At 38.4% G+C, this 11,666-nt stretch overlaps 2 protein-coding genes across 7 annotated transcripts; one reads left to right on the forward strand and one right to left on the reverse strand.

The window, feature by feature from the left end:
* Positions 1 to 60: 60 nt before the first annotated feature.
* LOC128615003 (uncharacterized) lies at positions 61 to 9,019 on the reverse strand. 6 transcript variants are annotated; one of them, XM_053636799.1, is made up of 9 exons: positions 8,534 to 9,019; positions 6,632 to 8,415; positions 6,320 to 6,398; positions 6,089 to 6,245; positions 4,144 to 4,283; positions 3,869 to 3,914; positions 3,681 to 3,771; positions 2,986 to 3,080; positions 61 to 1,515 (listed from the first exon to the last, which is right to left on the reverse strand). In XM_053636799.1, exons 3-9 carry the CDS (start codon positions 6,373 to 6,375, stop codon positions 460 to 462), a joined length of 1,641 nt encoding a protein of 546 aa, XP_053492774.1. In that variant the 5' UTR covers positions 6,376 to 6,398; positions 6,632 to 8,415; positions 8,534 to 9,019; the 3' UTR covers positions 61 to 459. The 6 variants fall into 6 exon arrangements, with proteins under 6 accessions (XP_053492774.1, XP_053492773.1, XP_053492775.1 ...); XM_053636798.1 differs by having other exon boundaries at positions 6,632 to 9,019; XM_053636800.1 differs by lacking the exons at positions 6,632 to 8,415; positions 8,534 to 9,019 and having other exon boundaries at positions 6,320 to 6,602.
* On the forward strand, positions 8,939 to 10,344 carry akap14 (A-kinase anchoring protein 14). Its single transcript, XM_053636805.1, has one exon. It carries the CDS (start codon positions 9,052 to 9,054, stop codon positions 9,574 to 9,576), a length of 525 nt encoding a protein of 174 aa, XP_053492780.1. The 5' UTR covers positions 8,939 to 9,051; the 3' UTR covers positions 9,577 to 10,344.
* Positions 10,345 to 11,666: the final 1,322 nt, after the last annotated feature.

Raw genomic sequence — 11,666 nt, forward strand, 5'->3', positions numbered from 1 at the left:
GCTCTATTAATGATTTCTTCACTTGCATTAAATATAAGCATGCGCTATGAATTAATTCTTCAGCTGTATTACAGAGATGCTTTCTTTGTAACAATATTTTATGCACCGTATGTTCTGTTGCACATCCGACACTGTGACTTAGTTGTCTAAATATTACTGTAGCCATGTTTGTACATCCATAGCAATACAAAACAAAAAAGGTCAGAAACCAAAATATTTCGAAAATCATGTAGGAAATAAGTTCTAATTAGTAAGAAATCATTTTTGCTGTTATGTAAGGCAACAGTAAACATGCCTGCGTGTGCATGGGAAGCAGAAGAAATGCACTGGAGAACTACAAAGAACTCAAACTTTGCCAGTGTTTTACAGAGAAACAACAAAAACATTCTGATCCAAGTCCTAGTCCAAAAAAAATTTGCTTTGTGTCTTAAAACGATCTCTCGTGTAACTCGCATCAAATTAATCAGAGTCACTGATGAAGTCAAAGAGCTGCCAAGTAACTCTCGGTCTCTGTATAGTATTGGCTTTTTGCTCAGGCTTCACTGTCTCCCATTCAGCTCGCTGGTATTCCACAGTCACCTGCGAACTGTTGCTGCTCTGGGACCAGGACCAAGGATTCAGGTGCTGTCCACATTCACTCATATTCATCAGTCCAGTTGTGCTTTGCTGCTGTAGTGGTAAACGGTTCCCTGAAACAGCTTTGCTGGTTTTCTGATAGGCACTGACCGCTGACTGAGACCCCCTGTTTTCTTGGTCTTCATCATGTGGACTATCCTCAAACGTATTATTCAAAGCCATCCCTTGATTAGGGCGTCTCTGTGGCAGAATCAAAGCTCTCTTCTTTTTCTTGAAGGTCTGATATCTCTGTGCTCGCTTAGGCACTTTTTTCTCTCTGGGCACCTCAATCCAGGTTGCTGATTTGCTCTTATTCGTATCGTTCAAAGACTTTACTGGTTCTACATGTACAGGGCTTCCAACCATGTAATTCTTCTTAGGATCCTGTACAAGAGCAGTGACAGTGCTGGAAGCCACTGGGCTTGGAGAATTGGTTGTAACTGAGTGCAGATGGTAAGACTTTTGCCAGCCATTAGGGTCAGTCCTCTCCGTTCCTATGTGCCGTTGCTTCTCAAAATGCCGAGTGCCTATGGCCCGGAAAGATGCTCCTCTGTTAGGTTTCTCTGGAGATGTTTTTTTAACAGGACAAATACTCTGGTCTACTCTTCCCTCTGAGTAATTAAATGCTTCAGTGCACAGCTTCAGACCTTCATAATAACTCTTTTCTTCTGAAACAACACAGAACTGCGCTACCAAACCAGGTGATGTCTGAACAGTGTTGTCAATCATTCGGACAGCGCCGTGATGAGCTCCAGTGGAGCGAGCAGTCGTTATTGTGCCAAACAGAGACAAAATCTCTCCAAGCAGACGCTGCGCCTTGCTTTGTTCCACTTTCAGTAATTCCAAGTCCCGCTGGAGGCTGAGCACAAGTGAGCTCAAGTCTTTCAGAGCTAATGATGTCTGGGCCATGAGAAAATAAACAAGCCTCAGTCAAACTATACTGATATAAAAACAAACTAGTCTGATTGGTAATTCATGTGTGCTTTATATTCCATTTATACCACTGTGCTGTTGAATTCTGAAAGTGTTAATTTTCTATAACACACACACACACACACACACATATATATTAATGCACTCATTCAAATGTGTGATGTTATACTATTTTAACAGCTCATTCACAAGGACTTGTAGGGCAGATGCACTACAAATCTTATAATAATTGAGGGGAAAAAATCAGTGTTATTTAACAAATAAAAAGGCCTAATTGTTGTTAGGGTGAAGTTTATTTCACATTTATGGAGGGAGGCTTGGATGTAAGCACTTTGCGGTCATTAAGTCTTCTATCTTCAGGACAGAAGCCTTTGCGCTTTCTGGATTCCAGGAAACTTTTTTGTCTTATTAAATTTCAATAGAGAGAAAACAGAGAGGGTGGTGAAGGCACAACTGTTTCCAGCTGTTGTAATATAAATGATAACAGGGATTAACTTGTCTTGGGGACATTGTACAACATTAAATGCAACCATAAACATATACAAATCATTAATTCCTTAACAAGTTAAAAACTGCAATTGTGGGTATAACAAGAATAAAACACTTAATAAGAAGAAAATAATTCCCTTCCGGTGGTAAAATCCCTCCACTTTGTGCCGCACACCCTGCAAGGAATTTTTTTTTTTTTTTTTTTTTTTTTATAACAACATGCATTCCTTACTTGTTTAAATTTAGGTTTGATGTAGAGGTACACATTTGTGGCAATGAATTTTGCAAAAATTATTATTTGTAATAAAAGACAAATCAACATACTGGCAAGCAATCTAATGCTTTGTGGTTTGCTTTTATGTCATAGATAAAACGATTCTTTTAACATTTTAAAAACACAGTAGAAATTGCCTTTAATATAAGACCAAGCCTTAATCCCAAATCCTTTCTGATCTTTAAGATCAACTGCAGCGAATTAGCAATAATAAATAACTGTATATCACTTGAACAGCTAAGGACTTTGAACAACTTTTATATATATATATATATATATATATATATATATATATATATATATATATATATATATATATATATATATATATATATACACAAATGCCAACTACTGGAAACAGTGCTTACTAAGTGATCTCAAGTAAAGCTAGTTGTGCCGTCACCGAAGATTGTTTACAATTCAACTAAAATGGATGGAGTAACACTTGCTGATGAAAGTGCTGAGCTCTTTGAAGAAGCTGCCTGGTTCAGTAGTTCTACAATAATGGCAAAACTAGCACTGGAGAATAGCAGGAATTTCATTTTTTTTTTTTTGCAGAGCAAAACATATTTGACTGGAATGAGCCCTTTAAATGTAAGAAACACAGGATCCTTTAATTATCATTCTAAATAAATCATAAGTATAACTTAGCTTCCGTTTCAGATTTTGTTTACCTTAGTCTCATTGTCCATCTCTTTACGCGTTTGGCTCATCAGCAGTTCAGTCTGACTTGCTATGTTTTCCTTTATGGTGGCAAAATGATCCTGAACTGTAATGCAAATGATATTGACAGGAAAAAAAAAAAAACACACAAAAAAACACTGAACATGAAGAAGGAACAATTAAAATAAATAAACAAACAAACAAATAAATAAATAAAATTAGAACGTGACAAAAATGGCATTGATGGGGATGCCTCCACCTAGTTCTTCTTATTTAGCCAGAAAATGGGCATCGACTTCCTCAACATGAAGGTGTAAGTAATTCTGTATGACAAACAGGGAAGGAAGCTATTGAAGAAAAACTATTTCAGACATTTCACCTTGCTGTGACCTTGACACTGTTTGGATCTATTGAAAAATCTATTCAACACATCTGCAGGTTTCAATGATAATTCCATATAAAATCTACAAACTTTCAACTGCTCATTCCTGAGATATCACGCTAACAAGGATCATGAATGGATGGACAACTCGAAAACAAACAATAATAAAAACTGTTCAGTGATTTTCTACATTTTTGCCCTCTGCTGGACAAAAGACTTCCAAGGTCTCAATGTGTTGCATTAGCAAAAGAGTAAACTGTAATCCACGGTATTAAGATAGAGACATACAAAACACAGGAAATATTAATTGACAATAATATTTACTTGTTTTTCTGAAATGATCCATTCCTTCAGCCACTGCTGCTCTGGTTATGTGACAACTTCCATCAATACAGTTCAGAAAAGTCTTTTTGATCTGAAACAGACATACATAGATAAATAAAACTATACATAAACTAATATAATCCAAATTAAAGACCTACATAGGCTGTAATTCTGCCTTTATCACTTACATTTTCCAGGCTTTCATGCAACTGCCGGACTCCAACGAGAATTTCACTGTATAAATCAGCATAATTTACAGCACATGCTTTAAATGTTTACATTACAAAAACTACAGACTTAAAAGTGAAAGACATTTTAAATCTTTTATACCATGTGACATTTTCACACTATGTTTTCACAACAAATCACCTGCGTCCTTAGACATACCAAATTTATTTATTTATTTTTTATTTTTATTTTTTTTCAAGGAGCATAAGGAACAGATATGAATAGGTGTACTTACATCTCTTTAGCTTTTCTCTTCTCCTCTTCAAATCTCTCTAAAATACCCATGGCTCTACCACCCGAAATGTTGGTTACTTTGCTATCACAAAACAGTACAGGCTTGGAGTGATAGTTGGTTGACACCTTCGTTTCATATATCTGTCAAAAATGAGGTAACATAAACTCAAAACACTGCGCAGATTTTTAATTTGAACAGTTCTTCAAAAGGTTTTAGATTTACATTGTAGCTTTTTGCTAATGTGGCTTTCACTTTTATCCACAAATTTAATTTTTTGCAGGAAAAAAAAAAAAAACTACAAAAAGCAAACTGCATAGACAAAGTGATAAAGTTAGAATCTGAAAGAATTTATAATCTGAAAGATATGCCTTATCATAACTTGACCAAGTGCAAGTGTACACTCACTGTCCATTTTATTAGGAACTCCTGTACCTCAATGCAGTTATCTAAATCAGCCAATAATGTGGCAGCAGCACAATGCAAAAAATCATGCAGATACAGGTCAAGAGCTTCACAAACATCAGAATGAAGAAAAAAAAGCGTGATCGATATGACTTTGATCGTGGCATGGATGTTGTTACCAGAAGGGCTGGTTTGAGTAGTTCAGAAACTGCTGATCTCCTGAATTTCACACGCAACAGTCTCTAGAGTTTACACAGAATGATGTGGAAAACAAAAAACATGGAGTGAGTGGTAGTTCTGTGGGTGGAAACGCCTTGTTGGTAAGAGAGGTCCCGGGAAAACGGCCAGATCGGTTCGAGTTGCCAGGAATGAAACGGTAACACAAATAATCATTCTTTACAAGCACAAAATGCATCTCGGCATTCACAAAACATCGAACCTTGAAATGGATGGGCTATAACAGCAGAAGACCAGTCCACTCCTGTCAGCCAAGAACAGGAATCTGAGGCTGTCTTTGGCATAGGCTCACCCAAAGTGGACAGTTGTTTTTTTCTAATCACCCAAGGTGCATCCCAATTCATGTACTTATGCACTATTCTATGCCATTTTTTAGTATAGTGTGAGTATTGTGTTCACACTGAAAATCGCAAATAGAAAAAGTACACTTTAAATACCCGGATGATGCACTTAATAAACCGAAAAAACAAAGTGTGGGACGTTGGACACTTCATGCAATCAACTGTCGCAGCTTTAAATTACGTAGCAGAGGGGGAGGGACTATCAGACTCCAATGTTGAATGAAAAAATAACCTTAATGTGACAGAGGGCTCCGTCACGATTGCGGCAGCACTACATTTACACGCATAATCCACTATCCACCCGTTTTCCAGTTTTCCCTACCCTTGGGTGCACACTAGGGCAGGTTAACACACCAGTTGCATACATAACACGCACACACATCCACTCCATTACAGCACCTAGTATTCCCATTCCGTCTCCCAACCAAGTACTAACCAGGCCCAGCTTTGCTTTAGAGTGTTAGAGTGGTATGGCCGGAAGCAAAGCAAAGTTGGGCCTGGTTAGTACTTTGTTGGGAGACTGAATGGGAATACTAGGTGCTGTAATGGAGTGGATATGTGTGTGTGTAAATGCAGTGCTCGTGACCGAGCCCTCTGTCACACTTATAGAATTCATATACTACATGGTTGAGTACATAGTGCACAACTACATAGTGTATGAGTGCATAGTGTACAGGTGCATCTCAAAAAATTTGAATATCGAGGAAAAAGTTCATTTTTTCCCCGTAATTTAATTCAAAAAGTGGAACTTTCAAATATTCTAGATTTATTACACATAAAGGGAAATAGATTAACAAATAAATTGATTCACTTTATGAAAAGATGAGCAGAATGTTTGCACCACATGAAGAGAAGACTTCATAGTACATCCCATGCAGTTATAATTGGTGCATAATGAAAACACCAAGCGCACCTGCTTTCAAGTAACTTCTACAGAGAAAGAGATCATAGATATTTAATTGTACCTCCTGTGAGGCCTGATGAGAGCCTCTGGACTGTCCACTTATCTCCTGGGAAAAGCTTTGAGAATTTTCAGGCCAGGTTTGAGATCCAAACAGAAACTGAGAGTCAGGCAGACTCGAGTAGTCACTGGTGGCACCTCCCTTACCTGGTCTTGCACCCCTATGAAATAAGACCCCTGATTAATAGTCTGCGTTACTACCCATAAATACACAATCTGTAAAACTCAGACTTACACAGAGTTCATTGGGACGTTCAAAATATCCTTTACATTCCAAATGTTCGGCTTCATGCTTCCGTGTTGCTGTACAATTACTACAAAGAAAATATCGAATGAATAGCTATGCGATAATTCTCGTTATAAGTCGGCTAAACTAGTTAGCTAGCAATGCGATACTAGTATTAGCAGTCTAGCGTTAGCTACAGTTCGGTTTTCTCGCTATTTGTCTCGTTTATATAACCTAGTTAGTTTGCTGTTTAGTCCGCCCATGCTTGCTAATTCGGTATTTTTGCCCCACAATACCATTAGACTGTTCTGAAAAACTCACTCAAGGTATGTTTAAAATAACCGCTGTTTAATGACAGCAGCTTATTGAAAGTCTGCGACGCCTGAAGTAGCTTCAAATCAGCGCTACGTGCGCGCGCGACTCAATCCAGCTGATTAAAGGTCACAGCATGCTGAGAATGTTTGGTCCATGTAACACTGTGCATCCTGACTTTGCTCTTTCCATACCTCAAATGCAACATTTAAAACACTGTATATTTAATAATTCACAAAGTGAGTGAGACAGTTTATGTACATACAGCTTACAACCACCGAGCACTTTATTAGGAACCCTGTGCTAGTACTGGGTAGGGCCTCCCTTTTCCCACAAAACAGCCTCAGTTCTTCGTGAAATGGCTTCCCCAAGATGTTGGAAACATTCCTTTGAGATTCTGGTTTGTGTTGACATGATTGCATCACACAATTCATACTGTGAATCTCCCATTCTACCACATCCCAAAGTGGTTCTACTGGATTCTGATCCGGTGATTAGGAAAGCCACTGAAGAACACTGAACTCTTTGTCATGTTCATGAAACCAGTTTGAGACGACTTTTACTTTGTGACACGGAGCATTATCATGCTGGAAGTAGCCATAAGGAGCCACCATTACACCACCTACACCAGCCTGGTCTGCTAACACAAGGCAGGTTGGGTCCATGGATTCATGCTGTTGGTACCAAATTCTGACCTTACCCTCTGTGTACCTCAGCAGAAATCGGGATTCATCAAACCAGGCTACATTTTTCTAATCTTCAGCTGTGCAGTTTTGGTGAGCTTTTCTATTCACCCCAACTTTAGAGTTGTTATCTGAGTGACTGTAGCCTTTCTGTCAGCTTGACCCAGTCTGGCCATTCTCTATTGACCTCTCCCATCAACAGAGTGTTTCTGTATGCAGAACTGCGGCTCACTGGATGCTTTTTCTTTATTGCACCATTCTGAGTAAACTCTAGAAACTGTTCTGCGTGAAAATCCCAGGAAATCAGCAGCTATAGAAATACTCCCACCAGCCCATCTGGCAATAACAATCTTGCCAAAATCAAAATCACTGAAATCACATTTTTTTCCCCCTCCATTCTGATGGTTGGACATTACCCGGAGCTGCTGGCCCGCATCTGCAGCATGATTTAGTGCACTGCACTGCAGCCACATTATTGGCAGGTGTACAGGTGTTCCTAATAAAGTGGACAATAAAGTGAGTGTATTTACCAAGTGAAATGCATTTGAAGTAAAAAGTTTTACACTGTTTTGATGCTGTGTGATAATCCACTAATTTAGTATAGTAACTATATATATAAAATGCATCGAATAAGAAACGTCCTCTCACATGCAGTTGCTTTTTTTTTCAGCAAATTTCTTAACATGTGTAAATATTTGTATTAACATAAAAACATTCAACATCTGAGACATAAACTGAACAAGTTTCACAGACATTTGACGAACATAAATGGAATAATGAGTCCCTGAACAAAGGAGGGGGTCAATATTAAAAGTAACAGTCAGTATCTGCTGGCCACCAGCTGCTTTAAGTACTACAGAGCATCTCATCCTCATGGACTGCACCAGATTTGTCAGTCCTTGCCGTGAGATGTTACTCCACTCTTCCACCAAGGCATTTGCAAGTTCTTGATCACGTCTGGGGGGGACACACGGTTACATGTAATTTTCCACTGCAAGGACGATCAGCTGTCCTTCCTGTCTCCCTGTAGACTTAGGCGTCTTACATTACAGACATTGCAGTTTATTGCTCTGGTCACATCTGCAGTCCTCATGCCTCATTGCAGCAGGCCTATGGCATGTTCACGCAGGTAAACAGGAACCTTAGGCATCTTTCTTCTGGTGTTTTTCACAGTCAGTAGAAAGGTCTCTTTAGTGTCCTAAGTTATTGTAACTGTGATCTTACTTACCTATCACCTGTAAACTGTTTGGATCTTAAGGACTGCTCCACAGGTGCATGTGCAATAATTGTTTATGGTTCATTGAACCAGCATGGAAAACGTTCTTTAAACCCTTTTCAATAAAGATCTGTAAAGCTTATCTGGATTTTACAGAATTATCTTTAAAATACAGTCTCCTGAACAAGGGACCTTTCTTTTTTCGCTAAGTATATATAAATGATATATAAAATGCATTTTGCTGCTGCTACATGATTGGATTAAGATAATTGTATTAGATTACAATAGATTACTTATGAATGTGCAGTTACATTAGATAACTGTATGAATGTGCAGTTATATGTAAAGGGGGGAAAAAACAACAATATATTCAAGTACTTGTTGGGCGTTGCCATGGCAATGTCTGTTTATGCCGAGAGCGGTCCCGGATGTTATTAATGCCTAGCGACGCCCATAGACCGCATGCTGATTTTTCTCTAAGGACATTTAAAGTATAATTGAGGATCCTTTCAAATTAATGACATAACTCAATGGATACTAAACCAGGAGATGATCTGCTGGATCTCAGAGCCTCTGAGCTCGTTAAGAGTGTGTTAGACGGCGCTCAGTGCACGCTGACTCGCTCGCCAATACCGGACAACAAACAGCTGGATTTCAAGATCAGGAACATCGACTGGGTCGCTTGCAAAGACTTTACAATCAGTGTAGGAAAAACCCAAATCGAGGAGTATATGTGCACCTGGGAGGTGGAGCCGAGGTGGTTGTTCAGCGTCCAGTTCCTGCAGGAGAATGAACTGGAGTTTGAGAAACAGTTCCACTACAGGGCGCTGTGGAGCATGCCGAGCCGCCGCCGCCCTGTACCTCACAGCACAGCGTCGGTCTACTTCACCTGCAGCACCTCCTCTACCAAACCAAGCACGATGCCTGTGCGAGTCAGGTTTCAGGTAGAATCCAGCGAGACGGTGCATACTCCAGGAAAAACCAGATTCCGAGAAAAATGGCTGAAGGACGTTATTGAAAGCAAGGCACTGCTTATGGATACCATCACTTTTTAAAACTGAAGTGTCAACGTGGTTTAAAGAATTAAAGCCAAGCCTGTGATTTAAACTGATACAAAACCAACATTTTGATTTTATTAGATTGCATTAATTGTATTTTTCATTAATTATAACATTTAATGTAACATTAAACTCTGCATTGTGCCTGTTATAAAAATCTATTTAAATAAATATAAATACATACACTGATCAGCCATATCATTAAAACCCAAGGCAGGGTACACCCTGGACAGGGTGCAAGTCCATCGCAGGGCACAATCACATACACATTCACACACCCAATCATACACTACGGACACTTTAGACACGCCAATCAGCCTACCATGCGTGTCTTTGGACTGGGGGAGGAAACCGGAGTACCCGGAGGAAACCCCCGCAGCACGGGGAGAACATGCAAACTCCGCACACACAGGGCCACGGCGGGACTCGATCCCCGGACCCTGGAGGTGTGAGGCGAACGTGCTACCCTGCGTGCGCCCCTATAATTTTCCACGTGAAGAAATTCTCCTATCAAAATATAAAGAAAACAAAATGGGTTTATAGGGATAAATGCTCTTTTTGTAACTCTGTGCGTGGTAGCATTGTTCACTTTGAACAGAATCACCAAGTAGTTTTGTTTACAGTAAACGCTGTATAGGGTGTAGGTGTAAAATTGAAGTTATAATAATGAATTTCTGGTTGCAACATTCACATTATGCAAATTATTTGCTTGTAGCTCACACCTCTGAGGTCACACAAGCAAATAAAATAGCACTCGATCCAGCACATCCTTTTATTTTGTGTGGTGTTGGTTTTTTTTTATGCTTAATGAAGGTCATGAAATTTTAATGTGTATGTGGGATATAGCCGTTTTTTAAATCACATTTTAAATTCACTATTTTGAGATGTCAAAGTAATAAAACAATGCCAATGTTTTTGTTACTTCAATATGTTCTCCTATAAAGAAAATATGGGAGCAATTTAAATGATAAGCTGACTAAGCACTCATGTGTGCTACTGCTTACTTAAGGTAACTGTTGTTCGTCATTTTATCCATAAAAACTCTCTACATAAGCAATGTCTCAGATTAAAATGATGTCTTTGCTGGTGGAGGATGGAGGGGGGAAAACATTTAAATACTATTCATTAATAATAGTCTCCAGAACACAAAGGCACCATAGCGGACAAAAAAAAATCTCATAATTTATGTATTTAATATTGGCCTTGAATTGCATTTCCTAGTTTTTTTCCTAGTGTATTTACAGCATTAAATTACAGAGACATACAGCTTTGTGGTTAAATCAAACTATTAGCTGCACTTGACTTAATACTGCTCCTTTCTTAAGTCAATATCACACAAGAATAATGTACTTACATCCAAACAGACCAAACTGTAACAGTCTTAATAGACCTTAAGTCTGTAGTTATGTCTAAAGTCAATATATGCACAATATAAATGTCTGTATTAAGCACATAACTCAATTCTGAACAGAATGTAATGTAAATTTCTAAATCTTTAGAAATATTACTGGTACTGTATATGTTTTTTAAAACATCAAATAAATGAAACCATTTGGCAGGTATTTAAAACAAACAATTTTGAAAGCTCAATATTACACCACTGCTGGGGCAAAAGACAAGACAGGATCTATAGGTTTATACGTAGCTTTTTGTAATATTCTCAAAACATCCACAATTTTTTTTTTTTTTTTTAAGAAACAGTGAAACAAAGACAAAGATAACAAAATATTTATTTGTGCTCCTATAGGTCTGAGTAACTCACAGTAAAGCAGGCTCTCATTAGCTGGTTAAAAGCATTAATCAAATATTGATCAAGCATTATGTTTCAACCACATCTGATTTCAGTGTTGAAACAAGGTTAGGGTTTTTTTTAAACATTCTCTTCAGAATCAAACCTGATGGAAAGCAAGCACTGATTCAAATACAAAACTAAAAATACAAAACTGAGGGTACGGATTGCAAAACTGAGGGTACGGATTACAAAACTGAGGGTACGGTTTGCAAAACTGAGGGTATGGATTACACATGGCTGTATTTTTTTTCTTACCTGACACTAGGGGGGCTCCGTAATAACCTACTGTTTGCTT

The sequence above is a fragment of the Ictalurus furcatus genome, chromosome 11 (genome assembly GCF_023375685.1).
Source record: "Ictalurus furcatus strain D&B chromosome 11, Billie_1.0, whole genome shotgun sequence".
NCBI lineage: Eukaryota > Metazoa > Chordata > Actinopteri > Siluriformes > Ictaluridae > Ictalurus > Ictalurus furcatus.

Excerpts from the sequence above, each read along its gene's own strand:
- akap14 (XM_053636805.1), top strand. The coding sequence starts at position 9,052 with ATGGATACTAAACCAGGAGATGATCTGCTGGATCTCAGAGCCTCTGAG.
- LOC128615003 (XM_053636799.1), bottom strand. The coding sequence starts at position 6,375 with ATGAAGCCGAACATTTGGAATGTAAAGGATATTTTGAACGTCCCAATG. Across the intron at positions 4,284-6,088 it reads CTCATCAGGCCTCACAGGAG|ATATATGAAACGAAGGTGTC; the intron begins GTACAATTAAAT and ends CATTTTTGACAG. Across the intron at positions 3,915-4,143 it reads AAGAGAAAAGCTAAAGAGAT|TGAAATTCTCGTTGGAGTCC; the intron begins GTAAGTACACCT and ends TGATTTATACAG.